The sequence below is a fragment of the Camarhynchus parvulus genome, chromosome 2 (assembly GCF_901933205.1).
Source record: "Camarhynchus parvulus chromosome 2, STF_HiC, whole genome shotgun sequence".
NCBI lineage: Eukaryota > Metazoa > Chordata > Aves > Passeriformes > Thraupidae > Camarhynchus > Camarhynchus parvulus.
This window is the reverse complement of record NC_044572.1, coordinates 35,850,734-35,874,375: the sequence shown is the minus strand read 5'-3', so window position 1 is coordinate 35,874,375 and position 23,642 is coordinate 35,850,734. Positions and strand designations below refer to the sequence as shown.

The window sequence follows — 23,642 nt, the reverse complement described above, 5'->3', positions numbered from 1 at the left end:
CTATGATCATTTCTTTACAGTTTCTGTGTAACAGTCTTTATGTAAAAGATAAGCTTATTTTTCCCAAATATAAGTACTCTTGATTACAAGGCATAGCACTTCCTCTTAGAATTCAAGACAAATTTTTATAGTTCAGAAGCAATTGTTTTACAATGTTATTAAAATATTATCTTATCAGACTTTTTGACCTACATTCCTAAAAACCGAGGTATGATTTCTGAAGTTATAAGGAAGTTTGATGAACTGGATAGATTGTGAAATGAAATGTAGAACTGATCAAAGTCTTCCTTTGTTACTATTATTAAAATTAGTACTTTGAAAATCCATGAAGATTTTAGCTCTCTGGCACTGAGAGGAGTGAAAATACCCCTTTCCATATGACCAACATCTGGGGATTTTTTCTTGTTAAGGCTGAAAATACATGACAGACTCAAGATTTTATTATGAATGCCATTCTCCTGAACTGGCAAAATGACAGGGAGATGCATCTATGACTGTAGAAGAGACAGAAAATGGCATTAGCAGCAGCCAGGGAAGTTTGAGGACAGAGCATTATAAAGCCAGGCTTGATGGCCTGCACACTGCGCCAGCTTTGCAATGATTCAATCTCTATGACAGATTGAGTCAAAATTTTTAATTAATGTATGTAATACTTAAAAAATGAAGTACTCTGAGGAGCTATTGAGCATTTACATGCAATCACTTTTCCAAGCCATAGTAGCCATACAAAGGTTTCTGATCACAAATCTATCATACTCCTTGCACTCATCAACATCAAACCACCAGAAGAGATTTATTTAAAAGACATCAGCATACCAAATTGAAATATGCAGAGAAAAACTCCAGACCACACAATCATGTATTTATTTTAAGGACTTGTTTTACTCTGATGATTCCACCCTGGAATACGGGAAACCCATGGTCTGGCTGACAGTGCTGATTTTCTGCACAGCCTGTATGGAGCTGTGTTTCGGACCTGTGTTTAAAAGGGTGTGGATAAGAGCAATGCCTTGGCTGCTGCTGGACAGTGCCTACACAGAGTTAGGGCTCCTTTTTCACCCCCTCACTCTGGCCCCATTCCAGCAAATAGGGCTAGGGGTGGACAAGAAACTGGGAGGGAAAAGAGTCAGAAGAAATGACCTGAGCTGGTCAAAGGGGTATTACACACTGTATAACCTCGTGCTCAGCCACCAAATTCAGGCAGCAGAAAGGAAAGGTCTGACTGCTGAGAGCCAAGATGCTTGTAGAAGGTAAAAAGTAATTTCCTTTGCATCACTTGTTTTTCCTTCCTCTTTTTTTCACTTGTTACACTGTCTTTATCTTAAATCAGCAGGTTTTTTGCTTTTGTAGCCATGGGACAGGCAGGCAAGTGAGCAACTGTGTGGGTGCTTGGCTGCCCTCCAAGGTCAACCAACCCACTACTCGTGGTAAGTTTAAGATCCTTTCCGACCCTGTCTTCTGCTAAAAGGATCATCACTGGCATCTTCTTGGGATTAATAACACTCTCCTCTTATATTTAAAATACCAATATATATAGAGAAAAAGAAACATGGAGAAAAAACAGCCAAGAAAAATTATGTAGAGAAATAACAAAATGGGTAAGTATCTAAGAAAACTTACCAACTCAATTTCTTCTCATTACTTTGATACTAACCTTTATATATTTCTGTAAGTCAGGGAAATAATTTTAGATCCTTAAGTTAGGAGTCATTTTACCATGTTGTTCAACAGCTGTGTTGCCAAAGCATTTCCATTTTTTTTTCTCAGTACCACAGAAGCTACCATTTGTTTAATCTAACCAGCCACAGTCCAGATTGCTTTTTCTAGATCCTACTTCCAAATTATCTCTATAATCCTAGTGCTCTAGACAGAAAACATGTCCAACAATCTTCTGATGGACTATCCATTCTCTGTATTTCCCTTGGGAGAAAAGGAGGGCTCTCCCAAAGTTCTTGACATAGACTGGGATTCAAAGCATCCAACTAGTATCAAAAGTAACAAAAAAATTCTCACTTGAAAACAAAACTGTAACTCCTAAGAATCCTCCAGGCAGAAACTATCATTATAAGCAACCAGATTGACAAGGTCATCTTACTTACAATTCTGGGGTTTGTGTTTAATTCCGTGTTTTAACTTAAATTTACAATTAAAAAAAAATACTGGTGTTAAAAAAGCACAAAAATACTACAAATAGTTCTTATCTCTTCTTTTGTTCAATCAATAATAAATATATGGCAGCAATAAAGTCTAAATCCTTATCTGGAGTTGTGGAGGAAAACTTCTCTTGCAGCCTCAGTTTTTAGGGATGAACACTGAGGACTGTCACCTCTGCAGAACATTCTTCAGTTCCAAATAATTCAGATTGACCTGCTAAGGACTCTCCAAATCAACTGGATTTTATCAATTCCCATCAGTTATTGCTAAACACTATGGAGAACCACCAAAGATTTTCTGCTCATTTTCCCCTCTCGTACCCACCACATTTCCCACTTCTGCTGAGTGTGAAGGAATAATTTCAGTACCCACCATGAGATTGCCATGGGTATTTTAAGTTCAATGTAAGAACTTTGCTAATGGATTCAAGCAGCAAGCAATTTCTGTTAACAAAAGGCCAGCTTGAACTCCTCAGAAAGAGAAAAAGGCATCAAGAATGAAGAAAATAACTTTCCTCTCTCCCACACACACAAGTCATCAAATTGTTCCAATCATTTTCAGAGCTAAGGGCTTTTTTCTTATATGGGTGAAAGAGGTGAATGGAAGGGGAGGAGAATAAGTAAAATACTATCTCCTGAGAGAGGCCAGTTCTGGGAAGAATAATTCCAAGTAGATTTGCAGAAATTGGAAAAAAAAGAGTGAGCACATGCTAGAAGAAGGCTTCCTCTAAACCAAAAAAGAACAGTGTCAGTGATTTAATTCAATACTTTCCTGTGACCTTTAAAATTTTAACACCTGAGAAAAGCTGTGAAGGATTCAATAGCTCCAATAGCTCACAGTTTATGAATCCTTTGTGGAATAACCACACTAACACTATATACTCAAAAATGAGAGAGGATAGAAAGTGACTAGACTTCAATAGAGACAGAAGATAAAACAGAACAGAGACATTTAAAAAAGTATACAAACAAGATGGAGAAACGGGAATGCCAAAACTTAAATGAGGACGTTGATGTGACAGATGTTTCAGAAACTCCAGCTAATGAAGACTACCACTGGGAAATTATTGCCAGCATAAAAGTTCATCAAGTCAAAACAAGTTGTTAGTGTACAGGGTTCTGCTATCCATGAGAGGTGCCTCACAGTTAAATCAGATGAACTAACTCTATCAAAACATATCACAAGATCCATATGCATTGACATTTCAGGTGTGACCAATCTACTTTCACATACTGAGGAAAGAGAGGCTGAAGGACACAGCACATCATTAATAAAAGATTTAAATTCTTTCCAAGTAGATGGGACAGCTGTTATGTTTCAAATAAGATGCAAACTCCTAAGAAATCTTTTAATCTATATATCATACCTGACTACTTTATAGGAGAGCAGAATTGGCATCAGAATACAAAGAAAAACAAAGAACAATAAGGAATGATTTCTCACCATCTCTCCCTATAAAGAGAATAAAGACACATCAAATGAAATGAGCAGGTGGTAGATTCAAAACAGAGAAGAGTGGGTACCTATTCCTCACCAGGACATCCAAGATACAAAACTCTGAGCCACAGGTTGTGCTACAGATGCCAAAGTGTACAGGGCTGAAAAAGAAACTGGGGGAAAAATGGGAGCAAAACCTACCCTTTAAATTAGATACTAAATATGACAATACCATTGCTCACTCAAAGAACCCTTGAGCAATAGGTCACTGAAAACTACTAGGTCAATATTGAGGGATAATAATACAGATTAGTTCATCCTTTCACTTCACCCTGCAAAAAGCAGGGCAGGGGGAAACAATGAACTTCAATAATGAAAAGTCAAAGCACTTCACTGCCTGTCTCCTGCTTTGTGCACTCTGAGGCTTCTGAGACAACAGGGGCTGCTGTCCTTGCTTCCACACATGGCTGAGCTTGATGGGCTGTTCCAGCACCTGGGCAGCTCCCTGAGGCCTCTCACCCCCACAGGTGATGGGGTTGCATAGGGGGATGCTTGGCTGCCTGCTGCAGCTCTCACCCAGCATCCCTGTGCTGCCAACACATCCCCTGCAGTCAACAGCTCCAGGACCAAACAGCCAGGAGGCAAAGGCAGCACTGAGGGATGGCTGTACTGGTCCCAGTGCGACCATATCCTCCTGGTGACCCCACTGGGAAGCACCTGGGTTGCCAGAGGGGCTCCAGTGTGATACTTTGTTACCTTGTCCTTCCCAGTGCTAGAGGATCAGGGACGCTGAAGCCTGGACATTCAGCACTGAGTTACCTTTCTCAGTTATTGAGAGTTCAGCCTTTACCAAACCATGCATCTGCATTCCTTGTACTCTTCTAAGCAGAATTTCCCCATCTAGTATCTATTTAGTGGGCACACACATCAGTTTATTCTGTCTTCTTGCTCATCCTTTGCCTAGACAGCCCTCAGCTTTGGCCTCCTTGCATGCTTCAGAGCCTGCATCCAAGCACCCTGCAGGCCCACTGGAGACAGGATGATGGGCTAGATGTGAAAAGGCCATTCTTAACAGAAGACTTCACACAGCTTATGAAAATATGTGTATTTAGGAATTTGTTTATTTGTGTGTTTGACTTTAATTTATATTCCAGTTTTAAATTTATTCTCTGATCCATTTCAGGCTATGGAGATTGTTGTACTGTCGTGCCTGCTTCACAACACACCAATGAACAGAGAGCTCATGACTACCAGTTTAGGAACTTCCAACACCCACCTTTTGTTTTCCAAGAGTAACACAAGCTGGATGGAAGTGTTTTACTGAGGAACTTGCATAGACAGCCTTTGCAGCAAATCATGGCAACAATCCTAGTAACCACCTTTGTGGATGGCCCAGGAGGAATACAGAATCACAGAATGGCTGACAATGGAAGGGACCCTAAAGACCACCTAGTTCCAATCCTCCCTTTCCCCATTATTGGAAGGGATGCCACTCACTAGACCAGGTTGCTCAAAGACCCCTCCAGACCGGCCTTGAACACTTCTGGGGGGATGGGGCATCCACAACTTCTCTGGGCAACCTGTTCCAATGCCTCACCACCTTCAGAATAAAGAATTTATTTCTAGCGTCTTATCTACATCTCTTCTCTTTTTAGTTTAAAACCACTCCCTCTTGTAGCTCAAGGGTAGTTTTGAGATACTTGCCATTTCCTTTATCCTTGCCTGTTTGAAAGTGTAAAGGAAAATGAAATGTTAAAGAACTTGAGCGCAAAAGATGTGAAATTTCAGTATTCTGTAACTTTCTCTCTTTCCTTTAAATAAGCACTCTCCCTTAAGGCTGTGACCTGCTTTGTTGCATGGTTTTTTACTTATTGGAACAGCAAACTGGTATCACAATGGACCAGATGCTGCTTGGTCCATTAGGAATACCACAGCAATACAACATTCTCTTCCTGTGTACTTAATAAGCCCCAAGCCATCAAATAAACCCCAAAAAGTAACTATTTTTAATTAGTCTCAAATTAAATAAGGAATAGTTTAAATATCTCTGCTTTTAAGCTTATATTGACAATTTTAAATGCAAGGGAATTCTGTTCTATTCCCACATCTGGCTCTTCCAATGAACCCTATGAAGCAAGAACATTCCTATGAATCAGGAAAAAACATAATGAAAATTACAATTCTGATTAATTCATACTAAACTGAGTATTTTGTCTTTCTGGTAAATTCATCTTCCCCTTTACATATATATAAATATATATCCACCAAACTAAAACTAGTCTATTCAATTAATGCTGCCCATCAAGCTAAATAGGATAAGCTTACAAGTTTGACCCAAGAAAATAACACCACCTTATGCAACTACCTTTAAAGAAAAAAGAAAATGTTTCAAAAACATTGATACACAGTGAATATACATGCTACAAAATCAAGAACCACATATAATGAAATAATGCTGCAGTAGAGATAAATAAAATTATTCTTTTTGTTGTTCTTCACTACCAACACAGGTCAATTACTAGAACTCGCATAACACTCAGGCCAGACAAGAGACCTTCCAGTCTCACACACACAAAAAACCCCAAAAACATAAAACCCCAAAATCACAAAAAAACCAAAAGGGTAACATGGACAGAATTAAAAGTGAAGGATTTACATTATGCCACCTTAAAAGTCAGCTTTCTGCATCATTTGCTTATTTTCTCTGCTTGGAAAACTGCCGCATTTCTTCCCGAAGCATTTGTTAGGAAAGATTTTCTCAATGACGCTTCTGCCCCTTACATAGATTTCTGACATCTTGTTTCTCTATGATATACAAGTGAAAAACAAATGTCTCAGACCTGAGAAGCTTTGCAATAACTGAAGGAAAACAGCTTATAACATCTAAGTATAACAAGTATCTTCAGTAAAGAATTCCAAAATAATTTGGGCAAGGAACAGGAGAAAAGGTGCCCATAAACTCCAACATTTTTCAAGGTACAGCTTAAAATGTGGGGTTTCTGTTTTGGGGAGGAGGGAGGGTTGGTTCTGCATTTTTACATGTAAGCAAAACAGTGTTATAAAATTCTAGCAGGTGTCACCTTCCCCTGTCATCTATTGTGAATACTGAAAGAGAAGGCATAATGTGAAATAAGTACAATTTTCAGGAACAGTTTGGTTCAAAGTCTCCTAGAGTTTTAGTACATTTCTTATTGTGTTTTACAGTAACAAATTACATTAAAACAAAGATTTCCTGGAGGCAAGAAGAAATGGCTTTTCATTGCTTATTTAAAACAAGTAATGAGTTTGGCAAGCTACAAAGACAACAGAGATGGAAATGAAGTTTTAAGCAGCACAATTTGTGCCTCACAGAACTGCAGCTAATGTAAGGCACAGAATGACCACAGACATAGAGAAGAGAGTTCTCCTGAGTGATCTCAACGCAGCTGGATGAGAACATTTCTTAGCAGTAGTATAATGCAAGATACAAGTTCAAACATTTTTTATTTTCTCTAAAGTGTTGCCTCTCTCCCTTTTCTCAACATAGCAGGTACAAGAATGGCAGTCTTGTTTTGTTTTCCCACTGGAAGAAGCCCGCTCTCTGAGATGACCATAACTTTTATTAAAAACAGGGTAGTAACAAAACAAAAATATTAGACACAAACTTTATTCTGTCTATATTAAAAAAGAATCCTTATAAACTAAGAACTGTCATTAAAAGAACCATATTTCCAGAAAGAGGGTTAAGAAATGTCACTTTCATTTCATACACTGTAGCGCTGCAAGATGATTTGACAAGCCACAGAGGGATTTTGCTGCTGCTCAACAGCACCTTTCACAATAAGATCTCCCAAAACACTTTCCAGCAAGAAATTAACTGACATTCCACAGGAAAAAAAAAAAAAAACCACCACTGCAAAATACTAGTAAATGCAGGCTTTCCACAAGGCTGTACAGAGCTGAAATCTGAAAACTATGAGCTTGCTACCAAAGTTGTAGGAAAAAGACTCAAAAATATTTTGCCTCCTTCAGTCATGCTATTCTTTGCATAAAACCCATCCTGACCTACAACCAAAAATCCATTCTTTTTTTCACCAGCTTTCAAAAACTGCCCTACTTAGCAACAAGGAACATCATCCACACCTAACATACCTCTTTGTGTGTGTTATCATATGGAATACTACATTTTCCAAGTAACTCCTTTAAACATTGTGACTATGACTGATACCTCAGCTGCCTGTGAAATCATTGTATTTCCCCTGCAACCTGCTTGCATTCTCATGCCTCTGGTTTCAGGAACCTTGGACTCAGATTTAAATTCCTGCCAAGTTCTTGGCCTGAAATAATACAGAGCTTTTTTCATCCTTTCTAGTATAACAAATTGAGATCTTTGAATTGAGGCCTTGCTCTTTTTTTCTGAAGTTTTGTCTGTCAACAACAGCATTTTAAAAATCTTTAACTGTAGAAGCACCTGATCAGTGCAAGACCAACACAATTTACATTGTGCTGCAGGGACTCCCAGAAGTTTGTTACCAAAGTCTCCTAAGCAAGTAAAAAGAGGAAGGTTTATGTAACTACATTGTTAACAATTACATAAGATTTCCTGGACCTAGAGTTCAGTCTGTATTATATTTTTGAAAAATCCTGGAATAGAGAAGCAAATACAAAAGCCCACCTGGCTTATGATAAAAGCAGCCACCAGAAGTTTTCAGCAGAAGCCCACGACTTATTCCCACTAACTATTGTGAGTAGATGAGACATTTACAATAAGAAAAGGTTATAAGGTGTACATTTCTAGAATACAGAACCGTATTCTAAATATTTTAAATAGTAAGAAAAAAAAAGTAGGGAGCAGCTTTTATCACAATTCATTTTGATTCTTTCAAAATGCAGTGACACGGCAGCTAGGAGTGAGGCTCTGAACCAAACAGGAAAAACCATAATAGTGCTCTTAATTTGTCTTTTATACTAAAGAAAGTTTTATTTGTATTTATTTCACACAAAAACTTAAACATTTTTCAGCTATGCTGTATTTTGAAAGAATGCATCAGAAAAATCTTCTTTCTCCATCATCTCAGCCAAAGGCACCATTTGATAAAGTACACTGAGCAGATTTACATAAAGTCTCTGTGATGGTGGATAATCAGGCACTAGGTTAAATCACCAGGTGACAGGTTTTTCCCAGCAAAAGATGCATTTAGTTGATGGCATCCCTTAATGTAATTTTACTAAATTCACCAGAAAAACTGAGAAAGACCTGAAATGAATTCAGTAATTCACTAAACTCACTTCAGAATACTTCCAATACATGAAGAAACAGTTTGCAGACCGTATTATAAATCTAAACATTAGAATCTTTTCTTAAAAATAAAATTAATTCAAGATTCTCAGGTATATGGCAAATGGTTAATCTTGTAAATCATTTTTATTGGCCAAAGCTTTAATCACAAGGCATTCAAATGATTATAGTGAACTTTATATATCCACTAAGGACTGGGTTGAATTTGGCATTAGATGTAGAAGAAAAAAAAATATATTTTCTGCAGCTGAACCCACTGAAAGTACATACCTGAGCTATTATTTCCAACTAGTATAAAAATTCATCAGCAATTCTCAGGACAAAAAATGGTGACATTTCTCCCAGCAAGGCAAGAACTCCTAAACTACTATTTTTGGAGGTTAAGTTCAATATTTATGGAAAGAAATATTAATTTCCACATGTAAAACAATGAAAATGCATGTCATGTTCTATTCTTGCTACTGTGAGTGCATGTCACTTACACACAGAAGAAAAATAGCACATAAGTAGACATTTTAGAACAAGCAGGAGAATTACCTGAAGCTTTGAGACTTAATTGCATCAAGATAATGCTGCTGACAGGAATGCTCAGAAATTATGAGTCAGACATTGGACTCTTGTCACAAAATGGTCACACAAAAGCAGGAGGATTCAAAAATCTGCTGGAATTCAGGAGTAACCAAGGTATGTGTCAACAGAGCAGCCCAGCTGAGAAGGAGGAGGCTAATAGGAATTACTTTCCTTCTCAGTAGTGAGCAAGTAAAGAAGAAGGGAAAGAAAAACCAGTTTGCCTCCTCAAAGGAAAAAGACAGACAAGCAACAGTGTTGGGATTTCCTTCCAAGATAATGTTGTTGTATCAATCTTGTGGGACACAAACTTCTAGTTATCTTTGTCCTTCGTTGCTTACTGTATTTAATAATCTTTTTAATCCTCAGTTGAATAATTCTCTGAAGCGAAACTTTAGATGCTCTATTTTCAGGAAGCTATCAGATCTCATTGCTATACTTTGTGTGAGTTTTCTAAAGAATAAAAATGCCTTCTTGACTCTTCTGGACTCTGACACAGGCATTCTGAAGAGCCCCAGACATTATAAAGCAAAAGAAAAAAAAGCTTGAATAAAAAAAATCCATTACTGTGAGTGCTGGACAAGAACCTTGAAAGTCAACCACAGCTAGAAGCTCGTGTGCTAATCAGCAATGCTGTCACCAGCACCATGAAAAGACTTTGTAACACTTCAAAATACTTCTAACAGAACAACTGTCTCCTGCAAAGATGTTAATGGCAGCCACTTCCAACAGAAGTATCAGCAGCAGCATTGCCCTTCTTACACAATTCTTTAAAAAGAAGGTTTTAAATATTTAGCAAAAGGTTTTAACAGCACTCTTCCACTGCCAATTAGCAGCAGTGATACCATTTAAATATTTGATGATGACAACACTAAAAATAAATAAATTAAAGTCCAATTTAGTATCACAATATTGCTAAACCATCATTATGTTACAGTTGTTATAGTGGATCTAAACATTTGACTGGCACATATTTGGAATACCATTTTAGTCCTGCACTGCAAAAAATTAATAAAATGGAAGGAAAAATATATATAAAAGAGCACCAGAATAAAAAAAAAAGGCACAGAAAAGGCTTCAATAGGTGGAACAACTAAAACATTAAGATTTTTTTAGCCCAGAAAAAAAAAATACATAAAGCAAATGTGAGGAACGCCTCTCAGCTCCTTTATGGAAAAGAGAAAGTGTTGTTCTAACATAAGAACCAGGGGATACCTGGTAAACAAGTAAATAGCTGCCTAGTAAAACCATGCAAAGAAAAAACAAAGAGAGGGGAAAAGAGGACTTCTTCACACAACATTTAGTTAAGAAACTGCCATAGGATGTTAAAAGCTGCCAACAGTCAAACTGGCCTTTGACAATTAATTGGGGGAGAAAAAATCACCTGTAAGGATTAAATGTGCCTTAGCTCCAGATCACTCAAGGCTGGAAGTAGATGTCAGGAAAGGAGGCTTTTTCCATTCTTCCTGTTGGAGGCAACATCATGAGCCAAATGGACTTTTCAGCCTGACCCTGGTAGCCATCCTTAAAATTCACAAGGGCTGGGAGCTTTTTAAGGCTGGGGGAAACAGATGCATTTAGCCCAAACTGTGCAGCCAGCTTTCATCACACACAGGTTCAAGCCCCAAAGCCTGTGGGACTCCAACCCAGTGTGAAGGTTGAGCACCCTGCCCCGGGCTCTGCACTCCCCTTTCATCACTCCTTTGCTGGGACTCACAGGCAGACACCAAGGACTGCACAGAGCACACGGAGTTCTGCTCTGCTCCAGCCCTTCGCCAGGAATAAAAGGTTCTCCAGCAGCTGTTCCAGACAAAAAGCAGAGTGTGGCCAGGCTGTTACTGCTGAAGCAGGAAGGCCAAGCTGTATGAAGGATGCAGAGAGAGCCAAGAAGAGGAGGGACAAGCAGGCAGGGTGACACAACATATGAGGTGACAGACACAAACCGGATCCAGGCCAAGCAGGATCAACAACACAATCAATTCCACAGCATCTTTCTAAACCTACAAAATACCAAAAGGTAATTCTTATAACAACTGAAAGCCTTCAGCGCCTTCCCACTACACCACCACTCTCAGAGCAGATTCCAGACCAGGCTGGCTGCTCCCTGAAGAAGGACCAAGCATGAAGCACATGGAACACATTATTTAAGCTGAAAAGTGCTAACCTCAAACAGTGCTTGTGAAACACATCTCTGCAACTACAACAACTGGGAAGAACAACGAAAAGTTCAAGCACACTTGGTTTTAACAAATGTAGTACATCCAATAAGCCATGTAAAGTCCTTGATTGGGGGGGGGGGTCTTCAAAACCAAGGAAACCTATTACTACAGGGACTCACAAACTACTCATGTCTGATCTAGCTTTCTCCACTATGTGGTAGTAATGTGCCATGCCTAAATACATTCTCATTTCACATAAATATTAGCCTTGAACTCTAAAATTAACCCCGGCTTTTTGCAACAAACTGCCATCAACATATCTCAAAAAAATCATTATTTAGGGACCATTCTCTGTAAACAACAAAATACATCTCAGTTGATTCAAGCCATTTCCTGAAGTAATTTATTTCCAACTATTATTGAGTTTTTCCTGCCTTATGTATGTATTTACATTGTAAACGTGAATATTGCAATAATGTATATTATTTCAGTATTATTTCAGCAACTCAGAAACTAACATTTGCTACAATAGGTACATGAAAGAGATTCATTCTGCTTTAAGTTTACTAAACAAAGCAGCATGGTAGAGTATACAAAGTCACTGTCTTGCCTTTTTTGTGTGTGTATTCCTGTACTGTTCAGAGGAGTTACTTAAAATCAGTAAATAACTGCCTATCCTAAAACCCCCAACAATAGGAAAGAAAACAAAAGCTTCAACACAAGCTGAATTCCTGTCCTTTTAGTCCAAACTACACTCTGGTAATACAAAGCAAAGAAATTATATTTTTCTAAATAAGCAGCCATTTACATTTAATTTTATGGAACGCAGCTAGAGCAAACACTTGGAAACGTCAAACTCTTTTATCACAAGGAACTAGGTAATTAAATATATAAAGCATCCTGGGTTTTCCATCATAAGAGGTACTTCACAAAACAAAACCCATGCAGACCACTCTACTGCTGCAGAATTTCACAGTGATTCTTCCTCTCCTACAGTAAAAAGGGCAGTAAAGGATGGGGATATATTCACAGATGCTAAAACATCAAAGCACACACAGAGCTGTATAATGCTCTGGGTTTTTTTAGTGTAAGCAAAATAATAATGCTGGTAAGAAGAAAAAAACAAATATAAAAAAATAGAGGGGGAAAATTATAATCACAGAAACTCGGCCATAAAAGTATCTTGGAAATTCTGTGGATATGTTTTTTACCAAAAAAAGCAGCAGTATTCTGCAATACTGATTATCTCATAATTTAAAGGAAATATCAAACCATTTTAATCAACTCTAGCAAAGGCATTAGGACATTAGGACATTAGTCATTACACTAACAGGCATAATATTAATTATCTGCTATATACTTGTAAGGTACCAATCTCTTATACCAAAATGAAATACCTAAACAAGTTTCTTTTGTTAAAGATTTTTAGACTTAATTTTGAAATCCTGCTTAATATCTTGCTATTTTTTATTGTTCAGTTGATAAAACTGTCAGCTGCTATTCTGAAAAGGAGTTGGTTTGTTTGTTTAAAGGTAGTTCCTGTCTGCCTGCACTTATTTCCAGAATGTGAATATTTGGTATCTGAAAAGATCCCTGAGCATGGTATACAATCTGAAGTACTCAGGGATATTTTATTACTTACTCCATAAGGCCAATAGACATTAGAAGGAGTCCCAAGAGAGGCAGAAATGAATCACAGCTATTTCACTTTCCCAAGGCTGCACCAGGAAACACTGTGAGCCTCAGTATTGCCAATTTCCAGTCACTCACTCTAATGCACACTTCAATGTTTTGACCATTTGTGTTTTGTGGTCTGGGAGGGAACAGGTGAGTGAATCAGGGATGTTCCTCTTCAGAAACAAGGGACAGGTGAGTCTGTACACACAGCTCTGGAAAAGAAGCCACTTAAGCAGATATTAAGAGATGTACTGCAGTCAAAAGGATGGGCAACAATCCTTTCAAAGGACTGCTTCGTGCAGTCTTCTACAACAGGGAAAAGCAAGTGCAGCATGGCACTGCCCCTTGTTTCAAAGGCACGCCAGATGTGAAGATCCACTCTAAAACAGTAACAATACTCTTCATAAACACAGCTGCAAAACAGGGAAAGAGGCCACTGGCTACTTACTCTCCTTAAAGACAAACAAACCAGCCCCTTCCAAAGGGCCCTTTTTGTGCCAATGCTGCAATCCAGTAATAATAATAATAATATCATCAATTTGTACTTACCAACAATTATTTTAATATATTTAGAAGGAACAATATTTTTTCATAAATTGTATTTTTTAACTAGATTCTAAAACATATTGCTCTATTTAAAAGTGGTAAAGAATACACATAACCAATTTTTATTTTAACCATGGAATATATAATTTGATCTTGTACCAAAGTTTACAATCACTTAACAACAACAGCAGAAAAAAAGATCACATACCACATACGATAAAATGAGAGCATCATTAAAACAGGATGATTACCTGAAGGTAGAAGAGCTACATGTATGTTAGAAGGTAAGTTAAAACTAGAAAGAACCTGGCAAATTGAAGGTATAATCTGAAATAATTAGAATGCAGTTAGTAGGACAAGTGCAAGCTTTTTGCAGATGATTCCTTTTGCCCATTACAAAGAGGAACAATCAGGCAGCAGCCTGCATAGAAGGATCATAATGAAAAGGTGATTAAAAGACAAAAGCATCATACTGAAATTTATTAACAGTTGATCCTGTAGCAGAGCAGTGGAGCAGAGTAGACTAACCTCTTGAGATCTCTTCCAGCCCAATTTTTAAACTTCTTCAATACATATACATTGCTGATTTTTATCACATTTTTATAATTTCCTCTTCTGAGTATATAATACATAAATTATTATATACCTTTTCTCCCCCAAAATTGACCTGCTAGTCTGTTTATATTTACACATATAAATTTTGACCATAATCCCACATTTGTGTGAAAAGATAAATAATTTCGAATCCATGTACTAATATTATGTGTTCCAAATGCATTTGGCCCTTAGAGATTAATAATTGGTGAATTTTATATAAGGGTTTTTCCTAACAGAGTCAGTGCAAATAATACAAGGATTGATGGTAATATTACCCATGCACCAGCAAAGGCTGGGAAAACTACACTATTAATTTGCCCTGTCAGTCTCTGTTTAAATTCTTTTAATCTTCCATGAATGTAGTCAAATCATGTGAGCACAGTGTATTATTTGTGAGCCATGGGCAGGACACCACTGCTCTAATTCCTAGTTTAAAAATAGGCTAAACTAGTCGTGCCACTGATCAAGCCTGATAATAGGCATCAGTAAAAATCTCATCAGGTATTCATAATGATTTTTAATTCCATTAATCAATTTTTCACCACTGAACAGACTGAACATGTTTTGTGGATAATCTAAGGTTTTGTGGGCAAAGGGGGTGAAGGAGTTATTATTCACACTAGCCAAGCTCTTTACTCAGTCAAGAGAAATAGACAGATAAGCTCTTCCAGAAGAAAAGTCAGAGAAGCTAGATTCATCCAAATTAAGAGCCTGCTTCAAGTCAGCTTTTGGAAAAAGTACTTCTCTTCATGGACTATAGTATATAAACTAACTAAATCACATAAAGGCAGTATCCTCATGTATACATTTCTACAAACAACTTTTTTTAATGTGTTGCATATCTCCAAATAAAATTGTGATTACTGTGGTCTACAGAAACTACTCATGCAAATAAAATACATTGCACAACATACCCACTCAGTGGCTGTGACCAACAGTGTCACAGTTAACAAGTAGGAAACTGCCTGATACATAGTCTAATGTATATGTGATACTCTATGAAATACTTCAGGTATACAGCTTTTGTATCACAGAGGATATGCTCTTTATCATGTTAAATATTATTTTTAAAATATTCAATTTTTAAAAAAATATGAAGCCAGTACAAAATCAATAGTAGAAGATGGAGAAGGAATACAAATATGGATAGGTGCTGGTAATCTTCTATAATCTAGCTGAGAGTCCAACAAATCACAGAGACAGCACCTTCTAAAAGACAGCTGCAGGACTCATGGAGCTGCAAGTAGCTATTCAGGTCTATCATACTGACAAACCAGAGAGATAGGACAGATCTGCATTAAAACAAAAAGAAAAAGCTAAGAAACAAACAAAAACAAATCCAGAAATTGCCTCTCGGAGAAGCTGACACTTTGGCTGCATAGTTGAATGGCTGTCCAGGGTGAGATGTAGGGGGAGCTCAACTATCACAGCCTTCTTTTCTAAATATATGCCTTTTTTTGTGCTGTCAGTTGTGGTGTCAATTAGCACATGTGCTCTAGGCAAAATATCTTTTACTGCTGGGACATCCATGTCCTTCTTTCAAAGATCTTCTGTAACCAGAAGGAATTCAGCTGATACTGTCGCATTTTGTTTCCAAGGGGAAGGGCGCGAGTAAACCAAATATGTTGTTTCCTTCTTTCCTCTCCATGGCTGTTTTCTTTGAACTTAAGGAACCTTAGCATCTTTGGGCCAAATCAAATTTACTTGCATCATTATACAGGTTTCTTTGCAATATGAAAAATGATTGAAAATCAGGTAATTTCATATACTTTAAACTGTGTCCAGCAGCCTAATTCCTCAATATTCTTTCAGATGGAAGTCAAATATGTATGACCTATTCCTGGGCCTCCATGAAGACTTGTAAACATTGTGGCTAAGATAATTTTGGACTGCAGAGAACCTAATTCCACTGCAAATGCTACATTGGAGCTTACCATGAATGCAAAAGAGTTTATATCAAAGCCTTTAAAACAATCATAGTTGTAAAAAACACTGTACAACATTTTCCATATTTCATATTTTTCACACCTGATACAAATGGGTTTACAGTATGAACTAGAGATCACAGAAGACTGAACAAGTTAGCAACATATTCTGGCACTCTAACAAGAAAGATCTTGATGTACATGCTGTCCAAATCCCCTGTCATAGAAAGACACGGATATGTTTAGTTTCAAAGCAAAGCTCTGCTGAAAATTATACCCCAGAGTATCTACCTGCTAAATTTGGTTCCTCTCTTCTTACAGGCTTTGAAACATAGAAGTTTACAATGCTCAGCAAGTACATGACTTTACAGAATGAAAGCTTGAGTTTAGACACATAAGCAAAAAGGAAAGAAGCAAATTTGTTTAAGTTATCAGCCAAGAAATTTATTGACACTGAGATCAGTATTGGTATATGCAAAAAAAACCCCTGAACTTTGCTTCCACACACATGTTGATAAAAACACTCCCGCTCACAGAATGCTAAAGCCACCTTTCTCCACATGTTTTTCACTGATGCCTTCCTAAATAACTGCAGTCTCTTCTAAGTGTATCTCTTCTCATTTTATTACTGCAACCTGTCTCCTAATAAAGACATATTTATCCCCATGGATCTCTTCCTGTCTAGGTCTATAGCTTTGGGAAACCATGAGGTTCTGTAAGCATTTATTGGACACCCCTGGAAGCAGGCAGCTCTGAGGAAACATACCCATACACCACAAGTCACTTGCTGCCTGAAAGATTCTCAAACGCCTACCACCTCAAAGTCTCTTTAAGAAAGGCGTGGAGTAACCTCACACAAAAATAAAGCAAGCTCACTGCCAACTGTCAGAGAAGCTAAGAAAAGTTCACAGGATGCTTAAACCCACTTTGAACTGCAAGATGTAAATTAATTTCACAGAATATTATAGGAAATGCTGTAGGAAATTACATAATAGGAAACCACAGCTAGCTGCACCAAGGAAAATATTATGGAAAAACAAAACAGTCACCCCAAACTCACTACATACAAACAAGTGGTATATAAATTAGTTCACAAGTCAGGTATCCAAGAGTCTTAATCCCATGGATGCACAATGTATCATCACTATTGCCTCTTGAAAAATCAGAATCTCATAAATACAGAGAATAAGAAATAGAAAGTGAAAAAGTCTCTATAAACACATGTATACAGTCCTCAGCCCTCAAATTTTGTTCAACAAAGGCAATCAATAAAATAGGTGATTCCATAAAAATTGCTACAAATTCAACACAAATTGCTACAAATTCAATTGAATCCTTTCAGCCTAAACACAGCTGACACATGAGAGTGAAAGGCCAAGTAAACTACTATGTATAAAGACTGCGTTACTTTTTCCAGTAATAGCAGCTGCAGCACCTGTCATCATCCCAGGTGACACCTCAGCCTCGAAGGGTAAATCATCTTATACCAAACGAGAAAGACAAAGTCAAAATTAGCAGGTGCACAAAAGAAATAAGATGGAAAAAATATGGAGCTACTGGAAAAAGGGAACAGATACTGCAAGTAAGAAAGGAAAGGGAAAAAGGCAGCAACTGCTCTTCTCAGAGTTATGAAAATAGACAGCCAATGGAAGCACAGACTGAAACCAAAATAAAACACGGATCTGCACTCCTGATTTTCATGCACAAACATGTGGTTCTAAAGAATTTAATCTGAACTAGAACTATTATTCAAATGTCAAATTTCCATTTGTAACCCAAGCACCTACACAGTAATTGGCAGACACAACATTTAAGTATTAGATAGTCCATAAAGGTGCATTTTACAGATCAACTACAAAGCCATCTTTTGCATGAATGTAGTCCCTTGCCCTCAAATTTGGTTCAACAAAGGCAATCAATTTTTTCATGTTTTGCATGAATGTATGAAATCTACATCTGTATGGAACAGACCTGTTCCTTAAGGTCACTTTGTATCTTCTTTAAGAGCAGTTATAAGCTATTAAAACTCCAGGAACATTTTCCAAAACATATTACATCTTACTTTTTCCCATTCTTTACAGACTTCTGCTCTACAAGAGAAGGCAAGAAGCACCTTCAGGTTTACTACCCATGCCAGATATTCCATAAAGTTTCATAGCGAAAACCAGGCACCAACACACCTGGACGAAAACCACCTGAACCACTGAACTAAGCAGGCAAAATCATAATCAGAATATATTTAGACAAGTGATTTTTCCCAGAAGTATTAAAACAGTCATATCTAAAATAAATATGGACCACATAACTTTAAATGCAGTGTTGCCACATTTTTCCACCTGAGATAATTATTCAAATAATAACAGAAAGTTTTAGTAATCAGTTCTTGGCTGCTGCACAGATTACTGGTCACATCTGCAAAATGGTATTCAGCAGCAGTAAGAGCAGAAAGTTGAATAATTTTGTATTCCAAAGTGCTATCATTGCTGTAGAAACTAAGAACCTTGACTCGGGTATCCATGAAATGTAATTCAAAACCTATTTCCTTATCTCATGCCTCTTGATCTTAATATATCACAAATCCCTAGGTACTGTGACCTTGCTTGGTCCCCAGAGAGGCAGAAGGTTGCGGCATAATTAAATCATACACTACAAAGTAGTAGAACAGCATGATATACACTGCAAACAACACTACTGTCTTTCTTGGGCTACCTCAGAAGAAACAAGAAACTGTTAAGAAGTATCAGACCTGTAAAAAAAATCACCAATAAATCCAGCAAATATGAAATTATTCCAATACCGAGCTCAGCTGCCCCCTGTCCATTGTTATGATTTCTTTAGCACACACACACACATGCCCAGCATCACTGCTCAAACAGGAAGGGTGGGTACAGCCCGTCAAATGTGTTCACTGCTCACTGCCCTTGCTCTCCCCTTGGTTTTTACAGCAAGGCCCAGGAGATGGTAACACAACTTTCAATACACTATTGTGCATTGATTTTCTTGATATTCTACATCTTTTTCGATCCAAGCAACAGAACAGAGATAATGGGTAAAACATGGACTGATTGTGTGAAATTTATGTTCTAGCTGTGGTGAATTGCGTGTGTTTTGTTTGGTGTTGTTTTTGATTTTGGCATGGGGAATTCTTTTTTGTTGATGCGACTGACATTTGTGAAGATTGTATGATGGATGTGGATTTTAATGATAAGGGCTGGAATGTCTCTTGGGTTTGCATGACAAGATTTGGGTAGCAGGGGGGCTACAAGGGTGGCTTCTGTGAGAAGCTGCCAGTGGCTTCACCTGTGACCAACACAACCAACGCCAGCCAGCTCCCAGATGGCCAAGCCAGCCCCACCAGTGACTGCGGCAGTGCCCCTGGGATAACAGACTTAACAGGGGAGGGAAAAAACACTGCTCAGAAGCAACTGCAGCCAGAGAAAGGGGGGGACAACAGACAAGTGAACAACACTGCAGACACCAAGGTCAGTGACGGGGTGGGAGGAGGTGCTCCAGGTGCTGGAGCTGAGATTTCCCTGCAGCCCCCAGAGAAGACCAGGGTGGGACAGGCTGTCCCCTAGCAGCCCATGGAGGACTCCATGGCAGAGGAGCTGGATGCCTGAAGAGGGCTGCAGCCCTGTGGGAAACCCAACCTGGAGAGGGCTCCTGGAAGGATTTGTGACCCCATGGGGGAGCCACACTGGAGAAGTTCATGAAGAGCTACAGTCTGTAAGACTCAGGCTATAGAAGTTCATGGTCCCTCCCATGGGAGGAGACCCAATACCTGGAGCAGGTAAAAGTGTGAGGAGTCCTCCTCTGAGGAGGAAGGAACTGCAGAAATATGCAATGAACTGACCACAACCCTCATTCCACATCCCCCTGCACCACAGGAGAGGGGCAGAATGAAGAGAAGGTGCTTTGAAGATTTGGTTTTATTTCTTATTATCCTATACTGATTTGATTAGTAATAAATTAATTTCCCCAAATTAACTGTAATTAACAAATTACTGCCATGTTTTGTCCTTGACAGTAATTTCTGAGGGATCTCTCCCTGTTCTTATCTCAACCCACAAGCCTCTCAGCCTTTTATTCTACCTCCTCTTTCCTGTCCAGCTGAGGAGGGGAGTGATAGAGTGGCTTTGGTGGGTGTCTGGAATCCAGCCAAGGTCAGCCTACCACAGCTGATTTTGGAAGCATATAAATATCTAAGAAGACAACACATCTAGCTTAATTTAGATCTAGCTGATCTTGATTAAACTCAGATCTTAAGTACTTGAAGTTGTGCCTCATTTCACAGCTGTTATACCATTGGAGCAATTTCTCTGTGTCCTCTCAGCATTTTCATTGGACTTGGGAAAGCTAACCCAATATAGATCTCAGGAATCACAGATTTAAAAAACCAAAACAAGCGTCTTTGTAGAAATTATTGTATTAAAAAAACCATTCCTTTTTGCCCAAGCTACATTCTACCACTGATGCTCCCCCTACTTTTCAAGCTGAAACATAAGCGTTCAGAATATTCAGAGCTACATATAAAGATGTTTCTATAGGTGAAGTATAACTCAGCCTACTGCTAAACGAGCTGTCATTTTTAACAAGAAGAATGTTCCCTATTATATACCTTCTCCCACCCCCAGCCCAATGAGAGCCTGAATCTCTCATCACCTGCTGTGTGCCTGTCACACACACAAGCCAATGGAGCCACTAAATTGCTCTGCACAGGTGCATCCCAAATAACAAGCATACTGTGCAATTCACGTCTTTCCCTGCCAGGCTGGTGCCCATGTTGTCTTGTCACAAGCCAGCTAGTTTCTCTCACCTTCCCTAACAGGAGTGAGACCCTTCTACTTTAATAAACCTCAAAACACGACGCCCTGCTACCCCCAAGCGTGGATGTATACAAAGCCATCCTCTCACTGTTGTCCACTTCTGACAAAGGAAAAATCAAGTCCCCTCGCCACAGGGGGGAGGAAAAAAAGAGAAAGAAAAAAGCTGCCTGTCCTTTCATCTAGAGCCAAGGCTCTGTGAGCCCAATGTATCGCCCGCATCTCCCTGCCTCTGTCACAGAGAAAAAGACCCCGATGGGGAGGAGCAGGAGCTCTTACCTTAATTATGCTGCTCCTCCGGGGGATGCCGGGTTTGCCTTCTCGTTGTTGACTGGCGGAAAATCCTCTTTCTTTGCTGCTGCTCTCCGGGCTTGCAGGAGGAGCTGATCCCGGCTCCTCACCGGCTCCCGGCTGGGCACAGTCCCCGTTGGAGACCCGGCTGCCCGCACTGTCAAAGCGGGATCTCCCGCCGCCGCCGCCTCCTCCTCCTCCTTCCCCATCTCCTGCCTTGAACGCCACCCTGCCTTGGACCGGCCCCGGGGAGGAGGGCAGCCCCCCGCCGCCGGTACCGCCACCGCTGCCAAACTCCGCCATCAGCCTCCCTGGCTACGGCAGAAGCACCGCCGCTGCCCCCCTCCCCTCCTCCCGCGGGTGCTCGGCGGTGCCTCTCCTTCCGCTTTCTCTCTATTTACGATCGGGGGATTTTGAGCCTAAGTCTCTCCCCCCCGCGCATTTGGCAGCCGATGCCGCGTAGCTCCAAGAGGGGAGGGGGGACGGACGAAATGTGTCGGTGGCGGCTCGGCGAGCACCAGTCCCGCAGCACCTGGGGAGGGAAAAGGAGACGAAACGTGACAACCGCTCCTCACACGAGGCGGGGGAGCGTCGCACCGCGGCGGGCTGCCCTGCGCGCACACACGGACACGCGTGGGAGGAGAGGGGCTGCCCGGGGTCCCCGCCCGCACACCAGCGACCCGCCGGGGGCACCGAGCAGGGCACTGAGCGCAGCCCCGCCGCGGGGACAGGGACAGGGACCGGCCCGCCCGGCCGCCACGGGGCGCGGGAGGCTGGAGGGGACCGAAGGAACGGAGCTTTTAGGGCCCCTCAGCTGGGAAAAATGAGAGGCGTTGATGGCGGTATTTTCTCACCCTGATACAGCGACACCCACAATCGCTGAAGCAACGAAGCGGGAGCGAAAAGAGAACTTGCAGAACAACACGCCCCAAAGCCTCCGGCCCCGGCCCGGGGCAAAGCCCGTCCCACGCCCGGCGGGGACCATCCGCCGCAGCCCCTCTCCGGCCACGAGCGGCGGCCAGAAGCGGCGGAACACGAGCAGGCTCGCCGCCGCCGCCCCGCGGGGCAGCCCCCGGGCGCCCTCGGTAACTTTTCTCCCTTCCCGCTGCCTGCCGACATCCAGCCGCTTTAGAGCGGAGACAGCCCGGCCGGGGCAGCAGCGGCACCCCCGGCCCCCGCGGCAGCCTCGCCCGCAGCCGCCCCCCGCCCGCACACTGCGGCCCCGCTACCCACCTCGGCGGCGAGCGGAGCCCCCGGCTGCCGCTGCTGCAGGAGCCGCTTTTCCCCTCTCCCCTCCTCCCCGCTATGGTCGCCGCCTCTGCCCGGAGCCGGATACAGAGAGAAACTGATTCATGTGGCTGCTTCCCTCGCTCTCCGCTGCTGCTGCTGCCGCCGCCGCCGCCTTCCCCGGCCCAATGCTCGGCAGCAGCCCCGTGGGGGGAAACGCCGGCAGCGCCGAGGGGAGAGGCAGCCCCGGCCGCCCCCGCGAGGAAACTCTCGGGGAAGGCTGAGCGAGCGATCCGGGCTCGCCTCCCTGCCGCCGCCGCCAGTCACAGGGCCGGCCCCGCGCGGATTGGCGGCCCGCCGCCAGCACCCCCTCCAGCAGCTCGGGGGCGCTCCGCCCGAGGGCAGGACCCGCCCGCCCCTTCCCGCGCCGCCCCGCGCTCACCGGAGGATTCCTCCGCACGCTCCCGGCCCGCGCCTCTCGGCTGGGCTCCGGGCCGACACAAAAGAGCCCGTGCCCGGTCCCCCGCTCCCGGCCGCATCCTCTGCTCCCCTGCGCCCCGGACGGCGGCTCCTCCCATCCCTCCCGTCGGCGCCCCGGGCCCTTCACCCCCTTGCCCACCCGAGGGGCTGCGGCCGCCCGGGCGTGCAGGAAGGGCGGGGGGCGGCGGTGGGACCGCTGGAACGGCTCTACCGGGCGCTGACAGCCCAATGAGAGCCCGATTAGTCCAATTAGAGCCGTTAATTATTAAAGGGACGAATGAGATGGAGTGCTGGAATATTAAAAGCTTAACGGAAACTGCAACTTGATGGTTGCCTTCAAGCATATCCACAGCACAGCATGCTTGGCCGGCGGCCGGCGTGCCCTCACGTACCCCATACACACTCGTTTAGGTTTGCTATGAGACAAACAGGAGGCACTTGGTGGAAGAGCAGTAATTCAGAGAGCAACATATTTATTTTT

General features: G+C 41.4%; 1 protein-coding gene across 2 annotated transcripts in view; it reads right to left on the bottom strand.

Annotated features, from left to right (window-relative positions):
- Nucleotides 1-23,251, bottom strand: part of PLCL2 (phospholipase C like 2) — a 100,189-nt gene extending 76,938 nt beyond the window's left edge. Inside the window, exons 1-2 of one of the 2 annotated variants that reach the window (XM_030966080.1) lie at nucleotides 23,124-23,251; nucleotides 21,443-21,986 (exon numbers count right to left, since the gene is read on the bottom strand). In XM_030966080.1, the coding sequence (XP_030821940.1) occupies nucleotides 21,443-21,757 (315 nt within the window). In that variant the 5' untranslated portion in view covers nucleotides 21,758-21,986; nucleotides 23,124-23,251. Of the gene's footprint in view, nucleotides 1-21,442; nucleotides 21,987-22,687; nucleotides 23,008-23,123 lie in introns of those variants that run through there. The other variant, XM_030966069.1, reaches the window with a different exon arrangement.
- Between the last annotated feature and the right edge of the window lie 391 nt (nucleotides 23,252-23,642).